The sequence below is a fragment of the Pezoporus wallicus genome, unplaced genomic scaffold (assembly GCF_028554395.1).
Source record: "Pezoporus wallicus isolate ANWC-B61680 ecotype Strahan unplaced genomic scaffold, APGP_CSIRO_Pwel_v1 scaffold_11491, whole genome shotgun sequence".
Classification (NCBI taxonomy): domain Eukaryota; kingdom Metazoa; phylum Chordata; class Aves; order Psittaciformes; family Psittacidae; genus Pezoporus; species Pezoporus wallicus.
The window spans coordinates 2,422,302-2,438,349 of NW_026642649.1; the positions used below are offsets into that span (position 1 = coordinate 2,422,302).

The window sequence follows — 16,048 nt, forward strand, 5'->3', positions numbered from 1 at the left end:
GTTTGCTTCCTTCAAGAACCTGCTCTTTTCCTGCTTAAAAAGTCAGCACTTCTACACTTGGTTGCTTTTTACAAAGCAAATGTTCATTCAGTGTACCATCCTTTCTTTAATGTGGCATGTACTGTGAAAATATATGTATCTCATTAAATCAGTGAATAAGATGATAACAGCCTTTTGGGCTGTGGGGATTGACTTGCTTGTATAGTTCTGTGGGAATCTGTGACAGAGATAAGAATAAAAGCCAGTTCTTGGCTGCTGAATCCTAACTCCCCCTCCTTCCAATTGGGAAAGTTGCCTTCTAGCAACTTCTGCATTGAGCATGAATGAAGTAGGTATTTAAAACTGCATGTATTACATATACCGCATCCTTCGCTAAGCCTCTTGCATCAGGGATGGGAGGAGGAACAGGAGACATTTTGTAGGGGTGGTGTGAAATGCCATGTTTACATGCTTTTATCTTCCTGTACTTGTCCTGGAAAGCCAGCGTAGTGAGAGATGGATGTGGGGGTAGGGAGTGCTAACGGGCAAAACAGCCTTGAGGAGGGAGCATCTGCTCCCACCCCTCTCACTGTGTTGCTGTAATAAGAAGGGTAAGGGCTCCCTGCCCATTTCCTGCCCCAACTCCTTCCCTGTCCTGTGGCAGGAGCAGCTCCAGTCCACTTCCAGTTGCACCGCTCTCCTGGGAAGTGCAGGAACACTCTTGGACCCTGCTGCCACAGCTGGCAGGCTCTGCACGGGAGCTGGTCAGCAGGGCCAAACCCAAGCTGGCTTCCATGTAGAGGCATTTCTCTCTGCACAGAGCTGTGAGGCTCTCGGGACATGTGTGTCCTTCATGCTTTTTTTTCCCCATTTTGTGAGGATTTTTTAGCCTGTTCTAGCTCTGGAAAACTGAGCATTGGCTTGGAAAGTGCTTGGGCAGTTGGTAACAAAAGCTTGGCAAGGCCTAAGTAGACGAAACCAGCACTTTTCATTTTGTTAATACCTGCAGAACTTGGTGGTCACTATTAGACGTGCCGTTCACCTCCATGACCCTTGTTCTCCCTAGTCAAGCTCTTGGTCTCTTCCTTTGGGGGATTTAGTAATGTTCATGGGTTTTATTGTGTGGGCTTTGTAGCTTTTCTCCCCATTTCTTACCTAAGTAGATAGTAAATTTTAAAATGGAGAAGAGATTTAAAGCATTGTCCATTATATTAATAGCTTCAAAGTAGTGATTCATCCTACTCTAGCTTCACAATTAAAACAAAAGAACAACAGAACTAGTCTCTTAAATTAATCCAAACAGCCCTTTATGCCAACTGCCTATTAGTAGAAATTAATCTCTCCCATCCCACCCACTCTGATGTCCTCGACATGTTAACAAGAACAGTGTCTCCGTCGATGCTTCCTGTTGTTTTCCCACTTCCTGAGGATGTTTAAAACATCAGATGACCAGCAGCTTACAGACAGAAGGTGCTACAGTGTCCAGGTGTCCATGAGAGTACCATAGATGCTGCAGGATGCTCAAGGTCTCTGCCAGAAGTACCTGCTGAGCACATGAGATGCATGCTCCTGAAGCCTTTACCTGCTCGCCAGTGGTCAGTGCTAGTTAGAGAAGCAGTAGCTGGGCTGGGAGGATGAAGCTGTGACCTTTTTGGAGGAGTGAGTGGAGGAGGAGGAAAAGAAGGGGTAAGCTCTTCATGCCTGTGATCGCTTTTGGAATAAGAGCAAAGAGGAGCTGACCAAAAATAGAGTCCCTCCCACAGGCTTTTAGCCTCTGGAGCAGCATCCAGTGTGGCTCAGCTGCAAGCCTCAGGATGTGCTCGTTTCCACTGTAAAGTCTTGAGCTGCCTTAACACCACTGCGTGTGTTGAGCTCCCCATCTTTGACTGTGCAGTGCTGCACTTCAGCTGCCCTGTCAGCATCCCTGCCAGGGAAATTTGCTGCCTCTGTCTCCCTTTCTCATTCCTGCTCCTTCCCTGGATGCTGCTCCTGTCGGGAGTCCGCAAGGGCACATCCCATTCCCTCCCATAGGGCATTGTTGCCCTCTGCTAGCTTGACAGCAAGAAGCTCTGTGCTGCTTTTACATGCATGTCTCTTCTGGCTAGGCTCTGGTCTATCAGCTGTTGCATCTTCTGTTGCTGAAGGATGGTGCTTTAGCATTTCAAAGCTGAGAGTAAAAAAGTGTCAGTCCATGCAATTTCCCTGGTAACTGGGATGTATTGCTCATGTGGAGCAAAGCTGTGGTTATCCCAGTGTCACTGGGAAGTGAGAGGGTGGATGAGCATGGCAGGGGTGGGAAGGGGATAATCTGTGGGCAACTGGGGGTCTGAAGAGCCTAGGTGCTGACTTCTTTGTGGAAAGAAACAGCACAGAGGAGTCTGCTCATAAGGAAAGCAGCAGTGTGTCTGGTCTCCCACTTCTGCAAGTGCCTTTCAGTTCTTAAGATGTTCTCTGATGGCTCCATGGGAGGAGAGTGGCAGCTCCAGACCCATTTTGTGAGGCAGATTTACAAATGATGGTTTCCTTTATCGTGAAGTGGATCTCTTCAGGTGGAAGTCTAAATGCTCTCACCTGTTTCAGAGTTACCTGCTGCCTCCATGGGAAAGTTGCCCACTCTAGGACCTCTGTTGGTGACAATGCTTAATGACTGATCTCAGCGTGGGGGATTGAGGAACCAGGGGACATGGGGAGTGACTGTTTGCCTTTACCCCCTTAGTGCAGCCTCTCCTGGGTATATAAAAGCAAAGAGTGGGATGGTTTGTTGCTATTTGTGTTCTGTCACTCCCTGAAGCACAAAACTTTAGTTCTGCAAGGTCTGTGCTCACTGAAAGCACCAGATTTAAAAAAAGGTGGATGATAAAATGTGGGAAAACTGGCAAAGAATTAAGACAGTTCCCCGAGTACCTGTGGAATTCTCTTTTCAGTTCTGCCTGTGACGCCCCTTCCTGTCCACATCCCCTTGTTCACTTCCATCAAAAGCAGCTTTCAGCCAAGCAGCATGAACCAGGAATTACGAATTGGCAATGAGGAGCAGGCATGAAGATGGATTCCTTTAGCATTGCTAGCTTTTAACGTTCATTCCTGACACCTGGTTGGCTAAAGTACATGCACTCACTTGAGCTAAGTGCAGAGAAGTGCAAGAGGGAAAGTGCAGTGAGGGAAGAGACAGAGGAGGGCCTTGCAGGTGATTTCTATTAAAAGCTTTGTTCATTTGTAGCCATTTAGTGGGTACTGCTGCAGCAGAGTCTGAAATGAAAATTGCTAACCTGGGAACATCAGCTGCATCCATCAGGCTGCCTCTCTGAAGTGCCTCGTATGCCCTTCCCTTGGGGCTGGAGGGGAGAGAACAAATCAGGGGTGAAATATTAGAGCAGGCTGTTTCCAAGGAGGCCTGTTCAGCTCAAGGGGTTTGTAATGGTCGGCAGAGCTCTCCACCACTGAGACGCCTGTGAAATGCAGGTGGTATCAAGTGGTGTTTTTGTGGGCTTCTGATGCCTTTGAAACACCTACACGTACGCACGCCTCCTGCTGCACTGCAATAACAGAGGCCATGTGGTTTTCCCCCTCTGCAGAGTTCTTGAAACTTGCATTGCCTCGGCTCTTGAACTCATCTGACCTGCAGTAGTTAACTTGCACAATGCCTGCAGACTGGCCTTCATTTGAAGTGTGCGCTTGGGGCAGCAGACTCAACTGTTGAAGGTTTCCCTTTCATACTGACTAGCAGGCTTCGCACGTGGGTCCCTGGGCTCAGTTCTTTCCTTAGGGATGCTGCAGAAGTCATTTAAAGCTGTGCTCACAAGGTGAGAGATCTGTGGTGGAGAGGATACGTGGTATCATTAGATATCTTTCAAAGACAGTAAAGATGTGAAATGAAGCTTTGGAAGTCTGGTACCAACAAAATAACTGGAGATCTGTCCCCATCAAAGATTTCTTTTCCTGAAAACCAGTTTGTTTGCATTACCAGAGTCTAACCAAATGATGTGCTACTGTCCCCAGTAGGTTTGCATTCAAAGCTGTCTATGGAACAGCCGTGGTTGAGAGTTTCAAAGCCATCAGGAGCAGCAGTCATCCCTTGTTAGAGGGAAGGAGAGATTGAGAGGTGATGTGACAGCCATCCTTTGTCTGTGCAGGATGTCTGTGGCACCTGGGACAAGAACAGGCTTAAATTGCTGTGGTGGAAACAAAGGGTGAGTGTTAGGAAGGGGTTTGTTACAGTCCTTCATGCTTTTATTGCTAGAAACTTGCAGGAGGTGGATAGGTGTTAAGAATGAGATAGATAAAAATCTTTGGGGAGTGCTTTAGTGAGAGCTGATCCTGCCCTGGTAATTAGATGACCACTACTCTGGGTCCCTTCCCATTTCCTTTTCCAAGTGAGAACAACACCTTTTTATTTTGCTGCTTGCTTTTAGGGAGCTGCTAAATGAGGCAGCTTTTTAGACCACTTGCCAGAGGAGGTGGCCTTCATTTCTGGCTTCTTTGAGTAGCTGGAGCTGCTCTGAAATTGAAATGAATTTGTTGCTCAGCTCTCCAGAGACCACCTTTAAATCTGTGTGGCTTACGGCTAGCACTCACTTCTTTGGCATTATTCAGTCTCCCACATACCTTCAGTTCTTCCTAAAACAGGGATCCTGCAAGCTGCTGGGATCTCACAAGCTGCGGGGATCCCCTCTAACTTCCTTGAATTCCATGAATGATTCTTCATCCAATTTCAGGCTGTATGAACTGGATTGCAGGATCAAGCTTTTAGGCTGCAATCTCTCTTTTGAAAAGGACTCCCTTGGTGGTACAGGAAGCGCTCACACTGGTCCTAAACATGCTTTGCTGTCTGCCTCCACTCTGCCACAGAATAGCAAGCATCTCTGGGTTAAAATGCTAAGGGACTGTTGCTTGGGATGTCAGAGCATGTGCCTGAAACACTGCTTTTTTCCCCTCCCTGAATACTTGCCTCAAAGGGACTTCAAAATGCTACCTTTAAAAATCTGCAGCTAGAAACAGAGTAACCAGGTATATACCAGTCAGAAATTTCCCTTCCAGAAGTTCCCCATGGCTGCAATTACTCACAGCCTGACGAGCTGTGGACCTCGATGCATAATGAAAATTGAAGCCCGTAAGTACTGTAGGTTAATCAATATCTGAATTGAAGTTCACAGTTGAAAATATAATCAATACTCTGATGTAATCCAGTAGTGTTTCTGCACAGGAAGCAAGCCATGGCAGGATCTTTCCCATAATGGCAAAAGAAACAAGGGGGCCTTGGAGCAGATTCTCAGGTTGGGATGGGAGAACAGCAACAGTGGAAACACTTCAAATATGTTGCCTTCCCATTTGTGTAAGGGCTGGCTCTCCTGGTGCAAGTCACTTCATTCTCAATGAATGAAGGTTTGATTGCTTTAATGAAACATCAGTTCCTCGCATAAAGAGCAGAGTTCTTCTCTCTCCCATGCCAGTATTTCTTTTGGAAGACAATGGTAGTTCTTAGCCTTTGATCATATGTGATTACAGCCAAAGAAATGACTGACTTGGGAGTCTCCCATAGACCTGTCCCTATGGACTGTGTCGTCGTCCTCCCCCCCAGTAAAATCAAATTGAGTGCTACATTCACTAGTTCACATTTTGGATTGAAATGGAGTGTAGCAAAATCTGTCGTTGGCAATGCTCCTTGTACTATTATTGTCTGTGCAGTAAATGCAAGAGGCGGAGTTGCGTACTCACAGCTATGCAAAAGGCCTATGGCAGATCAAGGAACGAAGTGTCCCAAGCCCTGTGCAAGTGGCCCAGTAATCGCAGGACAATCTTTCATCCCACTTTTGGAGTGGTCTGCAAAAAGCAGTGAGCCAGAGTCCCAGGGAACACACCAGGTAGTGTTCTGGCACTCTTTGCATTTTTCCTTGTTCCCTGGAAGAGAGAAAAATCACTGAGACTCTCTTGAATAGTCCATAAAATGTAATTCATGGTGGAGCTGTAAACCCAGTCAGCCCAGTGTTGAAACGGTTCCTTTCTTGTTTCATTTTCCACAGGTCTTCACCCTCACCATGTCAAGGAGCGTTAATGATGTGTTCCCTCTCCAGTGCATTCCCCGCCTGTCATCTTGCTAGGATCTAACAACAGAATGAACATAGCAGCTGTGTTTAATGCCCTGCTCGTGTCTGTCCTCGCTGCCGTGCTGTGGAAATACTTCAAACTGCGAGAGCATGCCTTCATGGTCGAAGAGGAGTTGGTCCTCACCCGTCAGTCTCAGGAGCTCTCTGAGGTTCAGATTGACTACCATGCGGCCCTGGAGGCACTGGTGGAGGACGGTACCAGGATGGTGTGCACTGGCAGGATGCACACTGACCGCATCTGCCGCTTTGAGTCCCTCTGCTACTCTACTGAGGCTGAGGAGTTTATCTACTTTCACAGCAACTCCTCGGTCATGCTGCCCAACCTGGGCTCCCGGAGGTTCCAGCCGGCTCTGCTCGACCTCTCCTCAGTGGAAGATCACAACACCCAGTACTTCAACTTTGTGGAGCTGCCAGCTGCTGCGCTGAAATTTATGCCAAAGCCGGTCTTCGTGCCTGACGTGGCGCTGATCGCTAACAGGTTCAACCCAGACAACCTGATGCACGTCTTTCATGACGACCTCCTCCCCATTTATTACACCATGCAGCAGTTCTCTGATTTAGATCTGGAGGCACGGCTCTTCTTCATGGAAGGGTGGAGTGAAGGTGTTCACTTTGACCTCTACAAGTTACTGAGTAACAAGCAGCCGCTCCTCAGGGAGCAGCTTAAAACCCTGGGCAGGCTCCTCTGCTTTACCAAAGCCTATGTGGGACTGTCCAAAATCACCACCTGGTACCAGTACGGATTTGTCCAGCCACAGGGGCCGAAGGCTAACATCTTGGTTTCTGGTAACGAGATCAGGCAGTTCACCAAATTCATGATGCAGAAGCTGAACGTCAGCACGGAGGAAAGCTCCAGTGAGGAGTACATCGTAGTGTTCAGCCGAACAATCAACAGACTTATCCTAAATGAGGCAGAACTAATCCTGGCTCTCGCTCAGGAGTTTCAGATGAAAACCATTACTGTCTCTCTGGAGGAGCATTCGTTTTCTGACATCGTCCGGTTGATCAGCAATGCGTCCATGCTGGTCAGTATGCATGGGGCCCAATTAGTCATGTCTCTCTTCCTGCCAAGAGGTGCCACAGTGGTGGAGCTCTTTCCTTACGCTATCAACCCCGAGCACTATACCCCTTACAAAACCCTGGCAACCCTTCCTGGCATGGACCTTCAGTACATTGCCTGGCAGAACACTGACAGGGAAGACACTGTTACCTACCCGGACAGACCTTGGGACCAGGGTGGGATTGCTCATCTGGACAAGGCAGAGCAAGAGCGCATCATTAAGAACACAGAGGTGCCGCGGCACCTCTGCTGCCGCAACCCCGAGTGGCTGTTCCGTGCCTACCAGGACACGAAGGTGAACATCCCTTCTCTCATCCACGTGATCAGGCAGACTGTGAAGTCGAAGCCTGGACCCAAGAAGCAGAAGTGGTCTGGTAGCCTCTACCCTGGCAAAGTGAGGGATGCCAAGTGTCAAGCCTCTGTCCAGGGCACGAGCGAAGCTAAACTTGCCGTATCCTGGCAGATCCCCTGGAACCTGAAGTATCTCAAGGTCAGAGAAGTGAAATACGAAGTGTGGATACAAGAGCAAGGGGAAAACACTTACATGCCTTATATATTGTCCCATCAGAATCATACCTTCTCAGAAAACATTAAACCCTTCACGATATACCTGGTGTGGATACGCTGCATCTTCAACAAAAATCTTCTGGGACCTTTTGCAGATGTGCTCTTGTGCAGTACATAGCCTGCTGCGCTCCCTGTACAGCTCTAACCTGCTCTCCACCCCATCTGTGGTTTAAAACTTCTTGTCTTGTAGTTTGTAGAGGGCTGAAAAGGACCACACTGTACCAGTGCCTGAGTGTCCATTTTATTGCACTCAATGTGTATTCTTTAAATGGTATTTATTTCCAGTGAGTGTTAAAAAAGAAGAAACCTCTGTGTTCTTCAGAGTAACTTCCAGAGGTTAAATTACATGCTGCACACATGTAATTGAAAACAATGGAAGTGAATTGTGTGTACCTTGGTCGTGATTTAAATGCGTTCCTATTGTGTGGTGAGTATTTAAGCACAGCGTTAAGCCACAGTTGAGTCCATGGCTAGGTGGGCAATTCTCATCAGCTTTTCCATTGTAAGTTATTTTTCTTTCAATAACTCTGTAACTTTGAGTTCAGGATTTGGTACGAGAGCCTTCATTAAACTGCTGTAAACCCCCTCGATATATTTTGCTTTTTATTATCTGTCAGAATCGTTATTGTGATAGATTTATCTATTGCTGTGATAAATCGTGTATATGGGTGGCTTTTTACTTTTCATTTTGGCTAAAGAGAGCGAGACTGCAGTGTCAACATCATGTTTCAAATTAGATCTTACTGCACCCCAATAGCAAAAGGCTGGAGTAGCAGGTAGGAAATAGGAGGGATGGAGGAGATAAAGCTATTTACAGGGTTTTAACGTGTTTTCATTTTGTGGATTATGTACAGATCTGTGGAAAAGGAAGGGGATGGTTTGGAAGAGGTGATGGGGGAAGAGATAGCACTTACAGCAGCCTGCTCAAGGAACTCCTTTATTTTGGTGTTTGGTCAGAATAATCTGTTGATAATAGCTGCTAACAGCTACGTGCTTTGCTCAGTAACAGGCAGGTGGTCACAAAGGGAAGCCTTCTGTGCACAGGTTCTCCTGGATGTTGGTGGGACGAAGCAGAGTCAGGCAGGGGACAGGTAGGTGGGTGCCTTGCCATTGAGCAGGGGTTGGGCTGATGACCCTCCAGTGAGGGGAGTAGTTTATTCTAGACTTACACTCATTTTCCCTGAGATCAGAATCTGGCTTCGTTGCTGTGGTCACACACTGACTGCTTAGGACCTCATCCCACACAGTTCTCCTTTAGGCAGAGACTCTAAATGATGCTGTCTTTGAAGAACAGCTCTGTGTCAACATCACAGCTCTTGGGGAAGAGAGGAAAAAAGGGGCAGGAGCGTGAGGTGTGTCCCTGATGGATGTTCACATCCTCTGTAGTTTATAACCAGCCTTAAAGCCACAGGAAAAGTGCTTTTTTCCTGCTTTCCCTCCCCAGTTCCCACCATCCTCCCAAGGTCTGGGTGGATGCTTGAACAGTACGATAAATGGCTTGCTTTTTGAGTGATGGGCTGATAGATGAGCATCCAAAGGCAGGTTTATAAGATGAGTTCTAGAGAGAGGGGGAGAAAAACCTTGCTGTACAAATCAGACAGGAAACAGGGTTGAAAAATGAGTGGAACGTCACACCACAACATTGGACCTTCAGGCAAGTGCTGCTTCTGAATATTCATTTCTATTACTTCTCGCTTTGTTTCAGACACGGTTATGATTTAAGGGGAGGGAGAGGAACAGAACAACAATCCCAAAGTCTGTGTTTCCTTTGTTATTGTAGCCCTGCCAGCTAATAATCTTTGCCATGGTATTTTAAAGGTGCATGTGATTACTCCCACTGTTGTTTTGTAGGACAGAATGGGCTTCTTGCTGAAGTGAGTATTCAAGCTGTGCCCCGATGTCTCCAGGTGGCTGCACATCACATACCACATATATCAGAGGTGAAGGAAAACTTCACCAGCAGGTGACAGACGGGAGAGCAGGCTGTTTAGGGAAGCCACAAGGACCTGTAGCTCCCCAGGACCTCCCTGGCTGATCAGCTTCCACTCACGGAAGGGGTTTTCAGCTATCTTGCATCCCCACATCATTCAAGCCAGAGGTATCCCAGTGGCCATCCTCCTCCTGGGTGTTGCAAGGGTGGTAATGGTGGCACCCGACAAGGTCAGTATTGAGTGAGTCAGCATCCATTTTGCATCAGTTCTCAGAGGTAATGTTCTTTGGGTGCGTGAGCTGCCTGTGGTTTCCTATTCCTAACCACCCTTCATCCTGGGCAGGTGTTGCTCTGTGTGTTGCTTTCCTGTCTGCCTTACTCAGAGCCTTTCACAGCAATCCTTCGCCTCATAATTTGTAGACCATCCCATTTCACTTAAAATTAGTTGCATATGATTGCAGGTTTTCTAACATTTGCAGACTGGTTACAGCACATTGACTGTTTTCTTCTCACACCCTAATGATTCCAATCAACAGAATTGGCTACGGGGCAATGAAGTATCGTACGTGTGGGTTTCCATGCTCTTAACTCTAGTGTGAAGCAGTCTCTTGCGTTCAGAGACTCACTTTTTTTTCCAGAAGATAGTCAGATGTGCTTTCCAAAAGTGCGTATTCAGGTTCTGTGTTCCTCATCAGTGCTGTGAGTATTCTATGAGGTGGAAACAAAGGGGTTTTCCTTTTTGAGTGCTGAGGTAGCTGAACACTGGAGCGGTGATGCTGATGTTGCTGGTTGCCTCCATCACCTGCCCAGTGTAAGGATGTCTGTACCAGAGCCTCACTGAATTCCTCCTCTGCTAGAGCACGCAGCACTGAGAGGATGTGGGCCAGCCTGTAGCTGTCATAACTTGGGCATGGTAATGTTATGCTGATTTATACTACCTCAGGAACTGCTCTGGAGTGCTATTACCTTCCCATAGTGAATTTCCTTTCCTTTTAATAGCTGCCATCAATGCTCTGCAGGCCCGTTCCATTTTTCGCCCCCGATCCTGCCCTGACCCACAGGCTGCTTGCTTCCCATGCTTCACATGAGTATCCTCTCTCACAGCCTCCAGCCTTCACAGTGAAGAACCCGTTGGGACTTTGTCAGTGCCACTTCTTCATTGATCAGAAGGAATGCCTGCCTGGCATCACTTAAAGTTTCATCCTGTAATGAATGTGGGCCCTCTGTGCACAGGGGCTGGGGCTGCATCTCTCACACGTGCAGGAAGGCAGGGCTGGACCTTGGTTACTGTATTTCCAAGGCAAGCATATGGGGATGGGTTTGACAAGTTGTGCTGTGCGAGAGACTTGCACCTTCCACCGCTGCATCATTTGGTTTTGCTCCCAGAGCAAATACATTAAGCTCTGTGGTGCTGTCTGGCCCCACTGTCCTGGAAGAAGGGAAAAAGCTGGGATTAAATCCAAAACCCTCTGGGGGCAGAGGAGGATGCTAATAGCAAGCTGGTCTCCAACTCGCTGCTGCCAGACTTGGCTGTGCTTTCAGAGATGGATCCTGTAGGAGGATTTCCTCTGGCTGCAGTTTCATCTCTCCTTTTAATTAGCCCAAGTGCAAGGAGCAGGCAGCTGCTGCGGGAGGGCTGCTTACCCGCATGGCTGAGGATGGAGGACCAAACAGAGCACTTACCAGCTTGAACGTGTGAAGTGTTGGAGAGGGAGCTGCAGGCTGTATGGTAACAGTTCCCAATGGGACTTCTCAAGTGTGGTGGTGACCTTAACAGAGCCAGAGCAATTCACGCTACTGTTATTTTCTATAGCCAAAACTCACCCCAAAAACCAATATCCAAGAATAGAAACGTTCCTGGAGAGGCTCCAACATGGCTTGGGTGTGATTCTTCAGAGGGACATGCTGCCGTCAGGGCTGTGGAGAGCTGAGACTTACAGATGGAGCTGGTCTTAGATGCTCAACGCAGTGGAAGACCGATTGCTCTGGAGGCGTAGCCTGGAAGAGCAACGAACAGGTTAGAGTAGCACAAAGTGAGGGCTCAAAAGCCAGTCAGACCATCTCCAGGGCTATGGAGTGGTGGGAGGGACTTGTTCCAAGCAGCCTAGTAGGTGGTATTTGCATGGGGAGCTCTCATCAGGAAATTTCTAGAGCACTTTCTTGACAGCTTCTCAGGAACCTCACACACCGGGAAATAATAACCAAATCCTATGTTCCCTATGAAAATACACAGGTGATACAAGAGCCCTTTGGAGACTGTACTGCTAAGTGACTATCAGCATCCTCTGCATGCGTTTTAAGCCCTTATTCCAAGCAGGAATTGTCCTCTGCGTGAGGGTGAGTGGCTCAGAGGCGGATGTCCGGACCTGCTCCCTTGGCTGGGAGCCACATGAAGACATCACTGAGCTGTTGGCCAAGCGAGAAGCAGTGAGGATGCTGATGCCCTGGGAGCGATGTCCTCATTTGGGTGTAACCCAGCTCCTCCTCACCTCCCTCTGCACAGCCCATGGGGCACCTTGGTGGCCACCACCTCCTCACCAGCCAGGGATGCTCCAGCGCTTGTGCCACACAGGTAGCCCTTGAAAGGATCCAGAATCCTAAACATCATCCAGAAACCCCATGCCTGTCATAGATTATTACTGCCCAGCTTTTGCTTAGCAAAGTTATCGCACCTTTTCTCACTAGCCCCATGGATTTCTTCTGCTCTTGGCTTCTTTCTCCTCTGGCTCTGCTTGTGGGTGGTAGGGGCAGGCAGGGATGGGCTAGTTGCAATCCAGACTAGCACCTGGTGCAGGTTTTACACCTCCAGAAAGTGAAAGGTAATAAAAACAACTGGTTTTGGGGAGTTCAGATTGCAACTTTTCTGTCTCCTCCTTCTCCTCTCCCCTGATTCTTTTGGACAGATCCTTTTCTTAAAGAAATAATAATTCTTAAGAGCAATAACTTGGGGCTTCTAAGAGCTGCTGTGGAGGGAAGGAAAATAAATAGGAAAAACCCTTTAAAAGACAGCTTAGGAAATATGTTTGCAGGAGAAACCGGACCATTTATTAGAAGATTTGATGAGGAATAACACAAAGTGCCTTTTTTGGCTCCATCGCCTTAGCCTCTAACAACTAAATATGTTACTCAAGATAAATGTGTGACAGGAATGTTTTTCACAGGTGTCTATTGAGTTTTATGTATCTCTTTTTAGTTCCATTGCAGGCCACCTTTTGCCCCTGTCTCTAAGGCTCTGCATGCCGACCGCTCCAGGTATGTGGATGGCTTCTCCCAAGACAGCAGCACCACACTGGACCCACATGCAATTAAGATGCTTAGGAAATGATGTGTTTTAAAACCCTACCCCACAGGCTGTTGGTGTAGATTTACTGCAGGGCTCTGACTGGAGCCTTTAACCTCTTTAAGGGCAGAAGTTGGTCCTCTGCACAGCAAAGAGGTTGCTGCTCTCCAGGATCCCTGGATGAAAGGGACTCTATAAGCAGAACATCATTTACTTTATATTAATCAGAAGGGTGACTTCAGCATCTTTATTGCTATATCTCATCTGCCGAGCTCTATAAATAGGAGACTTATTTCTATAGTATTTTTGCTTCTTGGTGTCTGTGTGGAGTAAGGCGGTGTAGGTTTAGTGGATAAAATAGCACTTAATTTTTCCCTGCTGGACTTGGGGTAGGCACACTCTTGGAATGGCTTTCAGTGTGATGACTGACAGTCCATCTGTGCTGTGGGTGGTATGAGAAGCATCACCATCTGCATGTGTATGAGGCACATCGCCACCCTTATGCTAGAGAAGTCACTCCCCCCCCAAACATGTCCCCCCAGAACAGGGGGCTTGAGCTAAACCCTCTTCTAGCACAGGGCTGGCTGCGATGCAGCAAGCCAATGTGAATTTACACTGATGGAAGGCCTGGCCCTCCTTGTCACCCTTTCAAATGGTCCCTTCAGAACGTGCTGATTACTAAACTAATTGTTGGCATGTTCAGAGGAGGCAGGAATAGCTTCCTGTCTGCTTGAAGTAACTTGGCAGCGATCACCACCTTTAAACGCTGCTTAGTCCTGCCATTTGAAAACGTGTTGCCTTTAAAGTTTAGTTGAGTCTCCCTTTGTTTGGTGTTTATTCAAACAGGCTCGCTCCAAGTGCCTGATTTACCTTCTGGGTTAGCTGTGTCCCTGGATGCGTAATGCAGCATCCACAGACAAACGCACCCGTTTAGCATCTCTCTTCTCCATCACAGACAGCCCCTGTTCCTTTGTCCTCCCTTACTCTGATGGCTTCCTGATTAGCAGTAGCAGTCACCTCCTCCAGCTTGGCCAGAGTGTGGACCAGAAGAAAAACCAAAGACCCATTGACAGCAAAAAACCAACCCCCAAACCAACACAAAACGTGAACCAAACCCCCAAAAATCAAACATGCGAACAAACAAAAAGAATCAAACAACCCCAAAGCACTTATTAAGGAGAAAAACGCTTTTTAACTGAAAAACCCAGTGCCAGGTTCCCATTGAAAACTAGCTTTGAAACTGCAACAATTGGTTTGGGGTTAGAGGGTACTTTCTGGTTAAACTGTGTGTTATTTAGACCAGTTTCCTTTTGCCGGGCTAGAGGAAGGGCTGGGAAACAGATGGGGCTGACCTGAGAGTCCCTGCCTACAGCACAGGCTATTTGGTGCAAATCTCAGGGCAGCATTTTCCTCCGCAGCTGTGCTGCAAAGCCTGTAGGCAGAAAGAAAACCACCGAAGAGCGGCTGTCTTCTTTCTCTCTATTGCGTGTTCCCCTTCTGGGTGCCATCACCTTTCTGAGTGAGGACCTAATTTAAGCGTGTTCTCCTGCAGAAAGACAGGATTCCTTATGGGCCAGGTCGAGGAGGTCGCTAGCTGGCAGATTGCACTCACAATATAGCAGAGGTGTAGGTGAGTGTGGCAGGTATATAGCACCAGGCTCATGATGGACACAGCTGCCTGTGTGGTTTGTCCCAAGGCAAGCACCACTGCTCCTACCCTGCTCCTACTGAGCCAATCCTTATCTCATATAAAGCAAGACCAGAGCATATCTGGCAGTGTTCAAGGCCAGGTTGGATGGGGCTTGGAGCAACTTTACCTAGTGGAAGGTGTCCCTGCCCATGGCAGGGGGTTGGAACTGGAGGAGCTTTACGGTCGCTTCCGACTCAAACCATTCTGTGACTCTATGCTATCGGTGACCAGTTCGATGCATCCTCACCACTAGCTCAGATGAGGGCTGCCTAGGTTAGTGCAAGAAACTATGCAGTTCCAGGCAAGGATTTATCTCTGCTTCCTCAGCTCTTTCAAAGCAATAACATTTTAGGGAGGAAAACAAACCAACCAAACCCACAAAATTATCCATGCAGAGCAGCAGTGCCCCTCGGTTTATGCTGCTTCAGGCCAGATAAGCCATTTACCTGCTGCTTGGTGGACAGAAAAACAACCCCTTACAGCCAATCCCATATAATCTGCAGGAAAATGTTACCACCATCGGGTGACCAACGGCTTCAGGAGCAAGCAAACAGGCCTGAACCCAACCAGGTGCAGTGAGTGCATCCAGCTGCAGCTCCAGAGCGCTTTGCCCTGCTTTCCCCTGCTCTGCTTTGATGGCTTTTTCATACCCTTTGCTTTCATGCAAACAACCACGCAGGTTGCAGAGGGATAAACACAAATCAGGCCCCTGAATGCAATTGCTTACTGGGAAAAAGAGCAAAGCAGAGAGCCACGCAATCAGTGCACAGGAGTGCAGGCACAACCAGGTTTGTTGGGGCTGTGAAATAAGGGGGGTCCTGCTGCCTGGGCTGCCCTAGGAGCACGCTCACCTTTACATGCATTTACAGTAGAAGGGAAAAGCTGGAAGTGGCTATGAAAGGGCCCCATTTATTGCTTAACTCTGAAGCTCCCTGACTCACAGAGGGGCCCATACCTTGCCATGGAATCGAGAGAGATTCGGAACGCGCTCTTTTAGACTGACCTTTTACGACTCCAAAGGGAAACGCTCCAAAAATGCAAACTACCCCTAAGTGCGAGCTGTAAATCAACAGCTCGAAGCAGAGGCAGCAAGAAGCATAAACCCAGTGTCATTTACTAACAGGTTTTGTCTGTTTCCAGTTAAAGAGTTCAAGCAACCACACTGGTATCTCCAGCAGAAGCGCACCCACTTGATGTGCGTCTGCTGCTCCCCCAGACCGGAGCTACCAAGAGCTCCAGGTATTTTGCATCTTGATGTAGGGCATTTCCCTTAAGGTCCTGCCTACTGAAAGCCATGGTCCTGCAGCACATGAAGGAACAAGGCTCCGGGCTGCTTCGCTGAGCTTGATTTAGGTGCTTGAGACCAGGCGCTGCCGCCCATCATTCACTCGGAGGTGCAGCTCAGGGTAATTAATTTCCCACTTTAGTTCAGAAGGCAGCT

The 16,048-nt window shown here is 47.9% G+C and overlaps 1 protein-coding gene across 7 annotated transcripts in view; it reads left to right on the forward strand.

The window, feature by feature from the left end:
• The window catches only part of POMGNT2 (protein O-linked mannose N-acetylglucosaminyltransferase 2 (beta 1,4-)), a 31,934-nt gene extending 23,639 nt beyond the window's left edge, over nt 1–8,295 (forward strand). For all 7 annotated transcript variants that reach the window (XM_057431418.1, XM_057431413.1, XM_057431414.1 and 4 more), the window contains one exon: nt 5,997–8,295. In XM_057431418.1, coding sequence (XP_057287401.1) covers nt 6,089–7,825 — 1,737 coding nt within the window. In that variant the 5' untranslated portion in view covers nt 5,997–6,088 and the 3' untranslated portion in view covers nt 7,826–8,295. The remainder of the gene's footprint in view (nt 1–5,996) is intronic.
• Nucleotides 8,296–16,048: the final 7,753 nt, after the last annotated feature.